The 18195-nt window shown below is 41.8% G+C and overlaps 1 protein-coding gene across 1 annotated transcript in view; it reads right to left on the minus strand.

Annotated features, from left to right (window-relative positions):
* Positions 1-3347: 3347 nt before the first annotated feature.
* The window catches only part of LOC103587220 (phosphatase and actin regulator 1), a gene marked incomplete at its 3' end in the record, with an annotated part of 334588 nt that continues 319740 nt past the window's right edge, over positions 3348-18195 (minus strand). The window contains exon 5 of the mRNA XM_008568660.1: positions 3348-3512. Coding sequence (XP_008566882.1) covers positions 3348-3512 — 165 coding nt within the window. The remainder of the gene's footprint in view (positions 3513-18195) is intronic.

An 18195-nucleotide genomic window follows, 5' to 3' on the forward strand; every position in this document is an offset into this window, starting at 1 on the left:
CCCCAGGGCAGGTGTAGGGATGTGCCATGGACGCCCGTTGCTGATTCACATAAGCAGTGGGTGTGTCAGGCTAATTGCTCTACAAGCCTGGGCAGTGCCTCCGAGGCCAGGCCAAAAAGCACGTGGAGGTCATCTCCCTAAGCACCCATCATTTTATGCTTGGTCCATCGCGGGTTTCCTCCTATCACGGGATGCAGGGATGCTCCTGAGAGTGACCCTTTGTCTTACAGTGCTCTCACCACCATCCAGAGCTCAGCCTCCGAGTCTCAACACTCAAGGTCTTTTAAGGACACCAGCCTTCAGCTCCGAACAGGAAGGGTGTTTGAGTAGCAGGACACGTAGAGATCTGTCTTTGAAGAATTCATGTAATTGTTGATGCCAAAATTGAGGAAGATGTTGAGATCACAGTTTTCCAATGTAGTTTTCTTATTGCTATACAACTTACAAACAATATTTCTGGGTGTACCTTTGAAGGTGTTGTGTACACAAACACACAACCAGTAACTCCGATTTACAGCAAAACTATAGTACAGCTAATTATGGCAAATTATAAATAGAACTCAGATGGAAATAATCATAGGCTAAGTATACATTGCATTGATGTTATTTTGTGTGTTCAAAAAAGATAGGATTTTAAATATAAATGCATAATATGAATTTACTATATGGACTTATTCTTTGTATTTAAAATTGTGGACATTACTGTACATATGAAAGGATATTATATATAATTGCATTGATGTTATTTTGTGTGTTCAAAAAAGATAGGATTTTAAATATAAATGCATAATATAAATTTACTATATGGATTTATTCTTTGTATTTAAAATTGTGGACATTACTGTACATATGAAAGGATATTATATATACGGGTATTTCAAAACATTTGTGGAAAAATACAATTAAAAAGTCGTACAAAACTTCCCATGAACTTACTGGCAAAAATTTTCCCATTAACCAAACTCGATTCAGGTTCCTCTGAACTCCTTTTTAACTAGGCCTGACTTTGGGCTTCTGTATACCTCTCTGCATTGTACAGTTTTAGCAAGGGTCCTGGTCAGTCAGTTTAACCAGATCCCCCATCCCTAATATCTGATCATCTTCAGTATCTAATCGCATTCCGCATTCTCCACCATCTCCCAGGTCATGTCTGATCACCCTGGCCTGTCTTCAGCAAGAATCCTGTTAGGTTGGTTTAGCCAGAATCCCCCTTACTCCTGATGTTCCTTTCCTCTTAGTGTTTTTCCACTCATGGAATTTTCCACCCTGCTCCTTGGCTGTAAATTCCCACTTGCCCATGCTGGATCAGAGCTGAGCCCAGTCTCTCTCCCCCAGTTCAAGACCCCATGGCAGTGGTCCCTATACCTATGACAATGGTCCTTCTTACATCTGGCTTTGTCTAAAGAATATATTTCATTGAGATTTCTTCTCTCTGATGCAATGACCTAAGTGCCCTTTTCTGTTTAACTCAGTGGGGGATTTTCATTTGTAGTTTTGCTCACTTGTAACTCACTCAGTAGTTTTTAGGAATGCATGAATGACCTACAGGTTTTATTTTTCTGTACAATGACTGATGCAGAGTCAGGGTGAAGGACTTAGAGGGGTGATAATTTTGAGTCATGAAATTCAGAGTTCATACTTATCTCAGGATTAAATTACAGCAACATGGCATTGGGGGGTTTCCATCTAAGAAATATGAGTCAGAAAACATGAGCTAGGGATGTCTATCTTTAGAACTGTTTAAGATTTCAAGATTTTTTTAAGTTTTCTGTTTGTTATGTTCTTTCTTCCCCCCAAGTGACTAGCATTAAGATTCTCGGATCTGTGCACTTGTGTTCAGGTACAGAAGCAGATGATTTCCTATTTCAAGGTCAGTGTGGGGGTGAGGCAAAGGGGCAGAGACCCAAGAAATAGAGGAGGTGATGACTCTGAGTAGGAAATAAATCAGGCTGAGTTTGTGAGGATGTGGAGGAAGAAGGAAAGGAAAGCCTTGGGGGTAGGCCTGGGGAATGCCTGGGCACATAATCAGAAAAATGAAAACAAAGTGACACTAACTTGTGTCCCTCCCAAATTCATATGTTGAAACCCTAATCTCCAATGTGATATTTGAAGATGGGGCCTTTGGAAGGTCATTAGGGTTAGATGAGGTCATGAGGGTGGAGCTGTCATGATGGACTTGGGGTTCTTATAGGATGGGACTCCAGAGCACTTGCTCGCACTCTCTGTGCACATGAAAAGAAGAGCTCGTGTGAGTGCACAACATGATGGTGGCCACCTACAAGGCAAGAGAAGAGGTCTCAGAATGAAACCTACCTTGCAGACACATTGACTTGGACTTCCAGCCTCCAGAGCTAAGGTACCCAGTCTATAGTATTTTGTATGGCAGCCCAAACAGACTAAGACCAAAACAAAAAGAATCTGTACAGTTCCCCCACCATCTCATCTCAAACCCAACAGGGTGAAATCAAAACCTTTTCTCTTTCCCTATAGAATATTTCCCTCTGCATACCCTTACTTACTGAAACAACATCCACCTAATATGTCAAATAACTCTCCAAAAGTATTAACTCATATAAGTTACTATTCTTAGCCCTATTTTATAGATGTGGAATCTGAGATACTGAGTTAAATAAATTGAGCAAGGTCACACACTAGCAAGTATCTGGGCTGGGATCTGAACCCAGGCAGTCTGACTCCAGGATCAGTGCTCTCAACTCAGCTGTGCTGGCTTTCCCCACATTTCTTTGCTGTCCACTGTGCTATGAACATACAGTTATCTTTGTCACAACAATGAAGATTCATTCCCACTCTTTGTTTTCCTACCATGTCCAAGAATCATTTATTCAAGATTTTTCCTCCATGAAATAACTTATCTGCCCAGTGTGAGATATATATATATATATATATATATATATATATATATATACCACATGTACATACATATATATACACACATCAGATATCTCTTATTTTCTGCTATATATTGACTTTTACTGGAGCAGTGAAAATTAGGATGTATAGTAAGAAATGGATTGTCAATGTTAGAAGGAAAGCATTCAATTATAGAAAAAGTGGAGCCCTAAGTTCGGATTATTTATAAATCAAATAAAAGTGGTGGTTCTTTAACTAAAATATAAACATAAAAACCCTAAGAAACAAGAAAACATATAGGATATAAAAGCCATTTTCAATAATATTGAAGAATTATTACAAACAAGAGTAATTCTAAGGCTTGACTTTTTTCCTTTGGTTCAAACAGCCTATAGTAATTAAATTCTACTAATTAAGATACAGAGTTGAAGTCAACAAACGCTCAATAAGAAATGGAGGAAAAAAAATAATCTCACCGGCTGATGTGTGTTTGAACTTTTCACTTTTCTTCTTCCTCCACTTCCAAGGCTTGAAAATCCTTCCCAGGTTGGCAAACTTACTTCTCCTCCGGATGGGTGGGGTGTGGGTACCTGGGACCAGGGAGTCAGAACGCATCGCCGCCAGCCTCTCCACTTCCTCGGCTTGTTTTTCCCAAGAAAGAGATGGAAATAAAGAGAGGGGGGAAAAGTGTTAAAATGGGAGCCTCACAGATGGCCAACGTTTTCCATGGTTACAGATAACAGAAACCACATGACTAGGGTTCCGTGTCTCTTTCTGCCTTTTGGAATAGAAGTCATACCAATGTGTTCTAAAGGCTGGGGACAGCCAGACAAGCCCTAGAGATTCAGAACCCCCACACCAAATTTGCCCAACCTTCACTAAGACTTGAGGAGGAGGAGGAACAGGGCTGTCTTAGACTCCCCCACGAGTCAGAGAGAGGCCATCCCAAGACTCATATGAAAGTCTGTGTAACTACTGGTCCAGCAATCTCTCAAATGAGATTTAGCAGATGCAATCATTATAGAACTATCTGCTAAGGAAAAAAGGAAAGAGAAAAACATTTACAACTGTCTGTTCCAATGCCAATGTCTCCACCACCTACACTCTCTACTTCCTACTACCCTGCTTGACCCAGACCCTCCAAAGCACTGAAATCTGTTGAGTAAGTGGCTCCACCTTAGGGCTACTGACCAATTGTAAAATCACTCACACCTCCATTTGATTTTATAATTGCTTTAATTCCTCTAGATCTTTTTTTTCCCGTTGATGTTTTGTTTTAAAAAAATATTCTTAGATGGAGACCGGTTCCCGCTCACTGGCTGAGTGTGGTGCGGGCGCAACACTGAGGGTTGCGATCCTGTTACCGGTCCCCGGTATGGGCGTGACACCGAGGGTTGCGATCCCGTTACCGGTCAGTAAAAAAAAAGACAAAAAGGAAAAAAAAATATTCTTAGAAATTGAGAGCTGGGAGTATCCTTAGGGAATGTCTAGACTAATCCCAATAACTGAACATTTGAGGATATTAAGACTTTCAATCTCATAATGCCTAGTGGACCCTTCCTTAAAGGCCACAATTACCCAACCTCTTTTTACCACATGGACTAAAACTCTTTTCTAAGTTACATGACTATTTGCATCCAGTGAAGTAAAAATACCCTAGCTTGAATTTTTAACACAGGAATAATCAGAAAATAATCTTCTTGGCAAAATCGAGGGGATGGGAGGAACACAACTTTCCAGAGAGCAAAATTACATCTACAGCCACGGCAAATGCAAAACCACTCTGTTTGGCCTCAAACACCGTCCTTCAGAAAAATCATCTGGACTTCCGCAACATATGCAGTCTTTGAAAGCTCAATCTTGCAGCCTGATCGTTGGCCTATTCTGGTCTGGAAATGGTTTCAACTCATGAGATCCATCCATTCAACAAATACATGTATGTGGAAGCTCAACCATGTTTCAGGCAGTACCCTGTGGCAGCTGACGATGGCTGATAAAGGCTCCTTGTAGCAGGACAGGAAGGAAGTAGATGGACTTGAGAGAAGTGCCAAAATCAAAGTAGGACCTAGTGACTGGCCGAGTGACCTGAAGGACAGGAGGCAGGTCATTCCCAATCCCCAGACTCATGTCAGCGAATCATTCATTCATTCATTCATTCACTCACTGAGATAAGGGGAGGCACAGGTTTGGCAGTGAGGGCAGCGATGATTTGAACATGACACTTAAGCCTTTGACTACATGGTTCAGTGCACTGGTAGCTCCTTTTTTTTTCAATCAGTTAATTAGGTGGCCACTTAATTCTGTCAAACACTTATCACTTCTGGGGAAGACACACAGAAGAACTGGACGTGGTCTTGAGCAAAGAGTCTCGAGGAGAAGACAGAGGGATCAGTGTGTTAAAACACGCCACAACATGGGCAATGACATAAAATAGGCACAGAGGAGAGGAGAGAGCAACTAATTCTGCTTCACGGTGTTGGAGAAAACCCCAGGGGAAGTCATTTTTGGCTAAGTTTTGACGGAAGAGGGATGATCCTCCCTGCATGGGGAAGGGGGAGAGGTGGATGCCTGGGAGGAGAAACAGACCCTAATGGAACAGAGAAGGCTGAAAGAGTGTGGCATGTCCGGGAACATCATGTCCAGTGAACCGTGAGCGCCCGTTACATTAAGTGAGACGGGGGGCCACTGGCTGGAGGAGTCCGGAGCCAGGTCATGCAGGCTTTTGCAAAGTTTTCCCAGGCATTTTGGTTTTATCCGATAAGCAGAGGGAAAAGAACAAGAATCTGAAAGTGGGAAGTGGACATTATTATATCCAACAAATACGTATTGAGTGCTCCCTCTGTACCAGATGCTTAGTTATATCGTAAACACAACAGAGGAAAATATCAACTCGTGGAGCTTGCCCTGGGAGGTGGGGTAGGGGGCAGACAAAAAACACTGAAACTAAATAAATTATACTGTGTGCAAGAAGACACATGCTTTGGGAGAAACACGAGGGAATGAGAGGAGCTCAGTAAAAGAGATTGAGTGTCCCTGGAAGAGAAGGTCAGCCTGATGGAGAAGGTACATGATTGAGATGCTATCGGGTTTATTTCTTAGGAGGATCGTCGTAGCAGAAAAGGGAACCTGAATTGCAATGTGAAGTAACAGGTGACAGAGAGAATAAGGAGGCCACTGCAGTCATGGTAACTAGCACCCAGGTAGGGCAGTGACAGAGGGATAGAGAAAAGATGAGATTCAGCCAGGTGGGAGAATCAGCAGATCTGGTAACTTTCTGGATGAACACGAGGGAGCACCAGGAAGCAAGAAGGGCTGAGTTTTCAGTTTCCCCAACTAGGTCCACGTGATGATTTTACATGTTTTGAAGAACTCTGATGATAAAGGAAGAAGTGGAATAGGATAGTGGCCAAATGGGAAAGGACTTTGGAACCGGAGCATGCGGTCTTTTTGCAAAGCCTTAGATTTGAAAAACTATTGAGAGGAAATCTGCCAGGGTAGAAAAGGCGTGACTCGATCTGGTCAGCAGGCTGGGCTGCAAGAGCCAGTTGGGAGAGACTGAAGATGTAGGAAAGAGGTTGAGGAGCTCATGAAACAGGGTTTCTAGGGAGGAGAAGGGAGGTCCAGAGTGTCAGTCACCAGAAGACTTTATGCAGAGGGATTGAACGTTTCAACTGGGGTCTCTGAACATTTAAACTGGGGTCTCTGATTGCAAATGGCACAGATGAGATGTTGAAATGTGGCCCTTAGGGGGATTAACCCAGCAGCATTTTAAGGAAGTTTGGGTTGCAGAGGAGAATGGTTAAAAACAACCACAACAAAAGACAGCTACAACAGAGAAAGAAAAAAAAGTCAAATCAGGCAAATTAAGTGGACTTTGAAGAATCACTGAATTTGCATGTTATTCTTTTTAGATGGGGTCAGCTGCTTGCGTGGTTGCTTCTTCAACAGTGTCAGAAGCCGGGTAGAGCCACATAGGCAGTAACAATTGTGGGAAACCATAGCAAGGAGGTTTCAAGTCCAAGATGGAAGCCAAATCAATGCAGTCTAGTGATCTGATTACTGTAAGATCACTTTCTCTTTCAAATCCATCACCTTTCCCCATTTCTTACCTTAGTTTATGCTCTTTTTGTTGCATATCCAGATTTTACAAGTCTCCAAACCTATATTAAAAACCTCAGTCTCCTGACTTCAACCCTGTATTTTATCCTGTTACTAGATTACTGTCTTGGCCTTCAGCAACCTCAACCTGAGTGACTGGCCCAGAATTATCTTCTAGAACTTCCCAAACACATGCTGCAGCTAAAATAAAATAGTCCCTGTAGCAGCAGGCTCGTCCTGGGATCTCTGGATCCCTATGGGCTTCAGTTCAGGGGCGCCATCAAACCACTGAAACTACATGCAAAGATTTGTATATACTTGGGTATCTGCATTTCATTGGAAGAGTTTCTATCTTCCCTTAAATTTCAGAACAGCCTAAGACACAAAAGATAAAATTTTTAAAGTATCCATTTTGAGGACTGAGTTCAGCCAACCTAAAACACTTGCTAAAGGTTAAAGGAAATTATATGCAGAACCCTTAAAAAAATGATAGGAATTACTCAGGATTGATATTGTGTTTGCTTCTCATAGTTTTCATTTACTGACTTATTAAATAGAATCACTGCCTTTAATTCAGCCCATCCACATACCTCTTGATAGGTTTAAAAAAAACATCACTATTTGTCTTTAAAAAATAATGCACCACTAGAACCAAAAAGCTGTTTCACAATCATATCTTTAAGAAATGGACACAAATTATTCTGAAATTGCCACATGAAAATAATTATAAGAAAGGAGGAATGCCTTTGGAAAACCCTCAAGTAGCAAGGAGCAGACAGAGGATTATAAAGGTATAATTATAACTCAACAGTTATATGAATCCTAAATAAGTATATTATTAAATTCAAGATGTTTAGCTCTTAAGTACACTAGATTATGGAGCAGACTGGATTACATTAGGTTTAGTTGACTTATATTTTAATCACCCATATGATACTTTTTATTGGGTGACAAGGGCTAGCTCTCAACCTGCCTGCTTTCCCATCAGATAATGAAACTGGAAGGCTCCAAAACGAGGAGGCCAACTTGTGAATACGGCTTGAAAAGGAAGAAAAACTAAAGAAAACAAAGCAGGGTTCAGCATAACATGGTCTCCTCCTGCAGGAGCATGAGAGACAAGGGATGTAGGCGGGAGAGAAGAAAGGGGCGCGGGCCGGGGTGGTAAGAAAACAGCCTCCCCCGACATGGCAAACGTAAGGGCAGCGTCACTCAAGCCCATTGCTCTCAAAGGTGGTTTCTTTGTGCTGCCCAGAGAAGAGACAGCTGTCTGGAGAAAATGCTCACTTAGACATGAATCAGCTCCAATGTCAACTGCCAGGACTGGGAATGCTAACTCAAAAGGTGGGATGCTGGGCAGCTGAGCTAATTCAGAGAGCTGAGTAGTGAGGGAGTCCTGGGCTGGAGGATCTCCTGGGGTCTTTCCAGAGCCACCTACCAAGAGAACACTCTTTAAGAGACTAGACAGTTTAGTTCCCTTTTATGACATGACCAGGTTTTGTTTAAGAGCTGAGTAGTGAGGGAGTCCTGGGCTGGAGGATCTCCTGGGGTCTTTCCAGAGCCACCTTCCAAGAGAACACTCTTTAAGAGACTAGACAGTTTAGTTCCCTTTTATGACATGACCAGGTTTTGTTTTATCTGTAGGGGGAAAAATGGTTGGAGATGCTTTTTCTCTTTAGAAAAGGAGAAAAGAAAATATTTGATTTACACATGATTTTGATTACCAAGAACCAGAGTACCTGAGCCTGTTGGTGCTCTGAACCCCACCCATGTGGTGGCTTGGTGGGCTCTGAGGGCATGCAACGAGGGTAGGTGGGGGGGGGGTGTCATCTGCAACCCTACCGTTGCATTTCTCATGGTGGCTTGGCTTTCCAAAGGCTTATCCGAGGAAAGCGCCAACACTGGCTTCCTGCTGGCTTAGAAAGTGTTAGCAGTTCAGTATGCCATGGAGCAACCACAAAGAAGGAAGCCACATTGCCAGTGCTGCCTGATTCTAGCCATAGTCAGCAACAAAGTCAGAAGGAGCAGGACATTAGGGGCCACCAAGGATTCTCCATGTGCCAGATACCCCTAGGATTTTTGGAAGACCTCAGATGTTCACAGATTAGATCCTTGCTTCTTAACCCCAAGTGAACTCAATAATAGAATGCGTATGTCACAGGATCTGATAACATTCATTTTTCCTTTCAGTTAGGATGGAGTATGGATTCTCCACATTTCACCATCCTAGGGATGGGCGCTGAAGATCAGGGTGGAGTTGAGATTTGTAGTCACTCAACTACACTGGGTTGCCCAGGGCCTAACTTCACACCTTTGTCACAAGCATTACGTTTTCTTGCAGCTGCAAAATGATGCCACACAGGTACCCAGACATTTATTTTTTGATTTTTACATCTAGATATAGATATAAATAGATATTTTCTTGGCAGCCGGCCAGTACAGGGATGGAACCCTGAATCTTGGTGTTATCAGCACCATGCTCTAACTGAGTGAACCGGCCAGCCCTGTACCCAGCCATTTAGAAAATCCTCAGTGACTGTGGCTTTTCCCTTTTATAAATGCAGAGACACCTTATCATGAGGACATGAAGGGTTGATATGAAGTATCAGGCATAAGAGCACAGTATTTTTCTTTCTCACTCTATAATAAGTCGTGCCACACTCTCCTACAGAGGCCACATCTTTTTGAAGGGTTTTTGTCCAACCTAGGAGTAATTAACTAGGAGATGTGGTTTTTTGTTTTTATTTATCTATTTATTTTTAAAAGGAGTGTAGCATGTTTATTCTAAAAAGCTGGAGCTTCTGCCTCACCCCATGAGCTGAGGAACAGGATGGGAAGAGGGGAGTGGAGGGAGGACTGGGCATCAGAGGAGGAAGGCCATGGGGCAAATGGAGGCTCTTTTGGTCCAGAAAAAGTTGCCTGGGTTAGGGAACAAATATACACCCCTAAGGAGCTAGGAGATAAATCAACACTTCCATGCTGCCCAAGAGCCACTAAACACAGACATGATGCCTGAGAGTGCAGTCAAGTTAATCTTGCAGGGTACGAGGAGGACCAGTGACCTTCACTGCCCTTGCCCCTTTCAGGGGCCATCCTTTCAGGTTCCTCCTCCCCATCCCCTGGAGTCAAGGAGGGAGACTATCTATACATTGGGCTAAGTTGTGAACATAATGCTGGCTTAGCATACTGGTAGTGGGATAGCAGCATTCAACGAAGGGCTTATCTGTCTTAATCCAAAGACTGGATAGCGTGAGTACTGCAAACCCTGATGAGGAGCAGGAGGGAGCCCTAGTGCCCTGGCTTCCTGGACACACAGATGACTAACTTTTCTACCTGGGAACCACGAGAGGAAATGCCAATTACATTCCACACTAAACACCTGCATCCCAGACGCAAGCATCACACATCACGACACCTGACGGTGCTTCCCACCGCATCACTGGAGGGACAGGTAAATGCTTACCTAGACAGAGTTGTGAATCAATCCTATTGCTGAGAGAAGGGTGTTCGTGGGGGAAGAACCATCACATGTCTGCCTGTACAACATGTCCTGAGGGCTGGGAGATGGCGGGAAGGGAGAGGGAGACTGCACGTACCTGGACCCACACCTCTCAGCACATTTGCTGAGGCACGTGGCCAACTTCTTCCTTTGTTCCTGGCTCCAGATTTCTGCCTAGTATGAGGCAGCTCTACCCACTGCTGGGAGCAGGTCCCTAAGGAGGCTTTCCCAGGCCTGCTGCTGCCTCCTGCACTATGAACAGGTTGAGCCAGCCTAGATCGGCACCTTGGCAGGACACTGTGCACACATGCAATGGAGGGAGAAAGGAAGGAAGGGGAGTTCATGGATCCACAGGACCAAAGATGGTCCAAGTCATGCTCCTGTTAATCTGCTCTTGAATCATTGACATCTAAGAATATGAGAATGCCCCTAAATCCTGGTGCCCTGGATTTAGGTTTTTAAGATGTTCTGGTTTTTAAAGAGAGCAAAGGGGGTAGCCCTACTGGTTCTGGAATTGTAGGGCATTGTATCTTCCTCTTTACAGGAGGGGGGATTCTAAACAGGACAGTGCTTCCTTAGGAATTGATGATGGTAATGATGATGACAGCAACAACGATAGGGGGTAGCCCTACTGGTTCTGGAATTGTAGGGCATTGTATCTTCCTCTTTACAGGAGGGGAGATTCTAAACAGGACAGTGCTTCCTTAGGAATTGATGATGGTAATGATGATGACAGCAACAACGATGATGATGATAATAATAGTATTAATAACAGCTACTGTTTTTCAGTAACCAAGTCTGTGCCAGGCACTGACCTAAGCACTTAAAATGTGCTACCTTATGTGCTCACATTAATCCTATGAGATAGTGTTATCACACACACACACACACACACACACACACACACACACACACACACACACACACACACATGCTCACATTAATCCTATGAGATAGTGTTATCACTCACACACACACACACACACACACACACACACACACACACATTCCCCATAATAAATTTTACAGTTGGGGAAATTAAGAAAGGACTAATGAATAGGAAGACCTGATTCTCAGAAGAAAAGAAATACATGCTTTTAATGAAGACTTGTCTGTTTTAAAGAATATATCCCCACTGCATGCAAGTCTGGCTTTTTGAATGTCTGTACTATTGACTAAAATACTAAGAAGGCTTCAGGGGTGAGGAAGGAAATGACCTGCTTTTTTGAAAAGGCTACAAAACAGATGCTGATAGAAATTGATCCTACTCTATCCAGCAAGAGAAAAGAGGTGATATCTGTCTTACCCTAAAATGTCATAATATAGATGTGCACCTGTATGTAGGTGCCCTGAAGAATACCCATCCTAGGTCACCAGAATGTTGCGAACCAGTAGGACATTCTCTGCCACAGGCTACAATGAAGAACTCAGCAGGTGCCAGTTTGGTCCGGAATAGGCTCAGATCTGCTTCACTTAAAAAAATAATATACACCTTGTGTATAGTGGAAAGAATGTTAGTTTTGAAACTAGGAGGATGTGAGTTCAGATCTGGAATCTACCACCTAATAGCTGCTGGTGGATGTAAGTTCTTTCTGGCCTCCCGGCAGGTGGCAACAACTTCCTGATTTTTCCATGGAGTCCCGTTCCTCTCCTCCCAGTCCAGGTGGCTCAAGAAGAGTTCATCTCAGTCCTGCCACCAGGGGTGGGGATGTGACCCAGTGCTGGCCAGTCAGAGTACTGCATCTCCGCTCTCCACACCCACTAATTCATTCAGGGAAGAGCACTTTAGCTTGGCCAGGCAATGAGACTCAACTCAGATTTTGTTGGGACTATTGATAGACATGCTCTTTCACCTGGGATTGCAGATTAGCTTTACACTTAGCCAAAGTAGGGGCCATCAACTTAAAAACCTTCACTCAGCATTGGTTAATATTAAAAGAATCTCTATATTACAGTGACGATCTATAAGCTTTGAGAAGAAACAGCCCTATTGTGTCAAATATTTCATATTTTCTAAGTACATGACCACAGACACTCAATGAACAAAGCTCTGCTAAATAGACCAGACAGGTAAGGGGAAAGGTCTTATTTGAGTTTAAATTTATGTAGGTTCTGTGTTGTTATATCTACTGAGATAGTAGATGTTATCAGCCACGTTCCTCCTGAGATATTCAATACAAAATTCCTGTTTCATCTCCCAGGAATCTAACCTTTAACCACTAACCTATGTAATGACTACAAAAACTTACAGAACATTCTATTGTTATTTAATCTACAGAATATTTTGTGTTGGGAATGGCATTGTTGATGTGAATTGAAAATAAATTCCCAAGTCTTACATTAATTCAAAGCAACAATCTTTAAATAATGTGGGCTCTTTGCTCATTTGAAAACCTCAGTCTTTCACAGACTCAAATCAAACCTCAACAAACTGGTTTCTCCCGCAGGAGTCAGCACACTCTGTCTATAAAGCCAAATGGTAAAAACTTTAGGCTTCATGGGTGCGACCCTGCTGCTGCACTATGAAAGCAGCCATAGACAAACATATACAAGGGTATGACTGTGTTCCAATAAAACTTTATTTCTAAAAACGGGCAACTGGCCCTCAGGGCCATAGTTTGCAACTCTTGTCCTATAACATGAAGCTCCTGGTAATCTTTCTGCTGCTTTGAGGGCCAAGGCTGCTGCTAAGCCAAGACAGAGAAAAATAGAACTGAGGATTACTCAGGTGGGACCACAACTGACCTCATTACATCATTTGGGTCCCTGGATCCAGCCCTGCCTGAAACCATTTAACCCTGGACATTTTTGTTACATGAACCAATAAATTCTCTCTTTTTTTTTTCCCTTTTTGTCTTTTTTTCATGACCGGTAACGGGATCGCAACCCTCGGTGTTGCGCTCGCACTGCGCTCAGCCAGTGAGCGGACCGGTCTCCACATGGGATCCGAACCCTGGGCAGGAGCGCCGCCACGCTCCCAAGCACCGCACTCTACCGAGTGCGCCACCGGGCCGGCCCATAAATTCTCTTTTACTTAAGCAAAGTTGGGTTGGGTTTTTTATTTGCAACCAAGAGGGTTCTAACAAATTCACCGTGTGACTATAGGAAAAAATCCTATCAGCTTCCTCTCTTTAAAATGGGGATAATACTGACTTATAAGAATTAATAGATATATACTAAAAGCACCCTTTTTGGGAATAGAACATGGGTTCAATAAGTTATCTAAAAATGAATAGTCTCCTCTGGTACCAGGCAGACCACCTGGCCAATAAGGGTTCCTATGGAATGAAGTCCTTTACCATTTCACCACTAGGATGTCTCCTAAGAAATTACATGAATTAAAAAAAAAAAAAAAGTTTTGGAGGCTCTGAGCTGTGCTGAGTGGTTCTCAAACTTCCATGTACATAAAAATCAACCGAAGCACCTGTGAAAAATTTTGATCCCTGGTCTCCATCTCAGACTAACTGAACAGGAATGTGAATGCATAAAAAGCCAGGTGATTCTGATCAGCCTTCCGAGAACTACACTCTGAGAAATGTTCTTGTGGCATTCCTGAGGAAGCCCACATTCCACATTCCTTCTCTCTTCTTCCCAACTATACCCACAGCCTTAAGGTTGCTGGCTAAGGAGGAAGATCCTTAGTGTAGAAAACTAAGTCATGCTTCAGTGGTGTCTGCCAGCCCCCAAACCCTCAAATCATTGGGAATTCTTTTAAAATGCCCAATGTTCATGTAGTGCTTTATTCTTCCTAAATACTTTTACATCTACTATCACTTTAGATCTTTCTAACATCCCCATTATGTAGGTAGGGTATAAAATTTCCTTTGTTCCCCTACAATAATGACGAACATACTATTTTTCTCTTCTTGAAGAACTGCATTCCAATTTAGCCTTTTTAAGGCTCTAGAAGAACCTTTAAACTTTGCTTAACCCTTTGTTTCCCAGACTTAATTTAATAACAAATACGGTTGGTTGGTGTTTCCCTATGGGTCATCACTAAGGTCTCAAAAACTAATGTTCCATGGAACACAGTTTGCCAAATGCTGAGTTAGTGTCTTTTGTGTCCCATTCTATAGTTGTAGAAAATGAGACAAAGAGGAGTCAAGTGACTTGCCCAGAATGTGCCAATCTACACAGGGTGTTAAGATGGCCTAGGATTCCCGAATCCAGAGATCGTTCATGGTCTCACACCATGTCTTGTGGATGGCTTGAGAATGCTCAAGACCAGGCTGTGAAAGCTTTTTGATTCAATCTTTTGCAAATAGTCTTCTCCCCATTAATACTGTCAAGGTTAACATACTCCTAGGCATTTTTTAAATACACTCCCTTGAGTTCATTCCAAGATCTCATGATAATAACCACTCACTTACCTATTGAGCATAGGATGACAGAGGACCTTTCGAAGACTTACATTCCATTTAAGAATCAGTTCTTGAGTTTACTTCCTTTTAAGCTCAGATTTCTCATTTTTTTCTTGGATAACACTATGTGGTTTTCTTACATAGCTCGCATTACTTCCAGACCAATTTTTCAGTGCCATTTGTCATCTGTATAGTGATTATGTGAAATCCGAATAGTATTTCTTGAAAGAATGATTTTGTAAGAGTGTTGATCCTTGCTAAAATATCCTTATTTTCTTTCTCTTTTCTGTGTGTATTTTAATTACCATCAGTAGCTCCAACTTGGACCTGCCTTGACTATTACTCAGAAAGCAAAGAACCCTGCTCCTTTATTTGTTGAGATTTTCACAAGGAATTCTTAATTTCCCTTCTCCCTGAACACAGAAACTGAGTTCCATTAGTCTTTTTTTTTTTCCCCTCCAGAGGTAAACATTCTATTTTGTGTGTGTGTGTGTGTCCTGTTAATTCCTTTGGGAACCTTTTACCATTCTTCTGCATGAAAGATGTTAAATTTTTAAAGAGGTCTCAACAGGGAAAATCACTGAGTAATGGTTGCCCCATAAGAAGATCTAAATTCGCACTTGATTTAGTGTTTATTTTTAAATTCTTATTTTTCTTATTTTTAAATTCTCCTGCCCTGGTGACTGAATATATTGACCTCAGAGCCTAGAATTTGGACTCTGGGTATCAAAGTTTAAGTGCCAATCATCACTGAGCTCTGTGGCCACAGAAAAGTTAGTCAAACTCTCAGAACTGCATTTCCTTACCTGCAAAATGGGGATAATAACATCTCCCTCTATGACTGTATATATGTATATGTGAAAACTTTTAGTGTAATAAGTAGCATTTAGTAGGTACTCATTAAATACTTCTTGACTCCAAATTTGGAGTATTGATTGCTTAGGTTTGTGACTCTATCCACATTCACTCTTGATTCCACTTGAATCTCCTGGGAAGGTGTGGTAGGGTGGGCGCTGCTGTGTCTCAGCTGGGGGGCATCAGAAAGTAGAGTTAATGACCACCCAATCTGACTCAGGCTCCAGAGCATCAAGGAAACTAACTGAACTGTACCAGTTCCAGGTGGGAACCCTCCCCAAGTTGCCCAAGTTAAACTGTTAGCTAGAATTTGGGCTTACAATCTGTCAACCATTTTTTCCTGCTTTATTTGCAATATGGTATTTTAACTTATATAGCCTCTTCTCAGTTTTTGTTTAGGTTACATAATGAAACTTGTCTTAACAAAATGAGCTCTACTTGTGCTAGTCCCTTTCCCCCTTTCCAACATTTCTGAGCATTAAACAATAAGGCGTCAGGTCAAGGGAAGGGAAAAGAGAGTCACAAGGAACAGGCTGACATCAGGACTCCTGCCCTCACAGCTGTCCCTTCAGGCACTTTGGGAAGTACCAAGGGCCATGAGCACAGGAGGTTATGCCATTTGTTAAGCATTTACTGTACAAGTGAAATTATGAGATAGGGGTTATGAGGAAAGAGAAGAGAAAGGTCCTACTTTTTAAAATCCTAAAATGAAAAGTATCACACAAAAGCAAACACTATTTTCTCTTTAGAGAAATTTGAAATTGATATGGGCATAAAAATCACATACATAATGAGAAATAATAGAAACTCTTTGCCCTGTGAAATGGAGTAATCTTAAAGGTCATTATTTAACGCAAAAGCATTATCTGCTTCTGGAAGCCAAACTCGAAATTTAAAGAGTATCAGTATTCTCAGATAATTCCTGACTACCCTAGATTTATTGTAATAGGAAAAGAAAATTCATTTATTTTTACCCATGACTGGGAATCTCCAAATACAATAAGTAGCTACAGTATCTAAAATGTCCCGCTATCTGTGCATTCCATTTCTCAACAATCACTGCACCGAGTTTCTGAATTACAGAGCCATTCCCTTAAATGCAGTCACCACGAGAAACCTCAGTCTGGAATTCTTGTTATGTTACCAGTTATGTCAGACTGGTGAGAACCAGGTGGGTTAATGACATGAACTGCTGTCCCCACAGATAATTCTTCCACTTTATCTACCAGAAAACATTCCTTAGACAGTGCCTGAGTTCAGCAAAAAGTAGGCAATATCCATGGGAAGTTTTACTGCAGAGCTAATCAAATATCAGTTTTAGCTATTCTGAAGTTGATTCTGAAAGCAAAGGAATGCTTTGCCATTGAAACACAAGAATTGTAGAAAAATATTCTCATCAATTCACATTTTCTGCTTTTGACTCTACAATTCAGTGAAAAATGATTTTTTTCAATATTTTCTCATTCAAAACGTATCAAGTGACTACAGTATGCAAGAGAAGCCAATGGCCTTCCTCACAGCGATCATTTGAATAGTGTTTTAACATTAAGCACTTACCTAGTTATTATATCATTTGATCCCTACAACAAACTAATAAGGGAGGTGATGTGAATATTTTAAACTCTATTTTACAGAAGAGCAAATTGACAGTCACAGAGACAGCTGGTTGTGTGCCAGACTGATTCTTCCCTGCCTCTTTAGTGAGCAAATCATGATTTTTTTTGGTCTCACTAAAAGACACTTCCCAGCCTCCTCTGTGGTGGGTGTGGCCATATTATCAAGCTTTAACCAGTGAGATGTAAGCTGAAGTGTTGTGAGTGGTCTGATTAAAGATATGTGCCATTTCCATGAAAAAATGCTCAACCTCACTCAGCATTCAGGAAATGCAAATCAAAACCACTTTGAGATGCCATCTCACTCCAGTTAGTGTGGCTAATATCCAAAAGACTGAGAATGACAAATGATGATGAGGTTGTGGAGAAAAAGGAACTCTCTACACTGTTGGAGGGACTGCAAAATGGTGCAGCCTTTATGGAAAATGGTACAGAGGTTCCTCAAACAATTACAGATAGATCTACCACACGACCCAGCTATTTCATTGCTGGGTATATACCTGGAGGAATGCAAATCACCATTTCGAAGAGACACCTGTACTCCCATGTTGATTGCATCACTATTTACAATAGCCAAGAGTTGGAACCAGCCCGAATGTCCATCATCAGATGAGTGGATAAGTAAACTGTGGTATATCTACACAATGGAATACTACTCTGCTATAAAAAAGAATGAAATACTACCATTCGCAACAACATGGATGGACTTAGAGAATATTAAGTGAAACAAGTCAGGCACAGAAAGAGAAATACCACATGTTCTCACTTACTAATGGAAGCTAAAAATAAATAAATAAATATACAAACCAATGGGGGGTGGGGGAACAAGACACAACAATCATGACGATTCCTTGAACTTGTTAAGACAAGTGAACAGATATGATGTTGGGGTGGGGAGGGA

Source organism: Galeopterus variegatus, unplaced genomic scaffold, assembly GCF_000696425.1.
Source record: "Galeopterus variegatus unplaced genomic scaffold, G_variegatus-3.0.2 Scaffold430, whole genome shotgun sequence".
Lineage (NCBI taxonomy): Eukaryota > Metazoa > Chordata > Mammalia > Dermoptera > Cynocephalidae > Galeopterus > Galeopterus variegatus.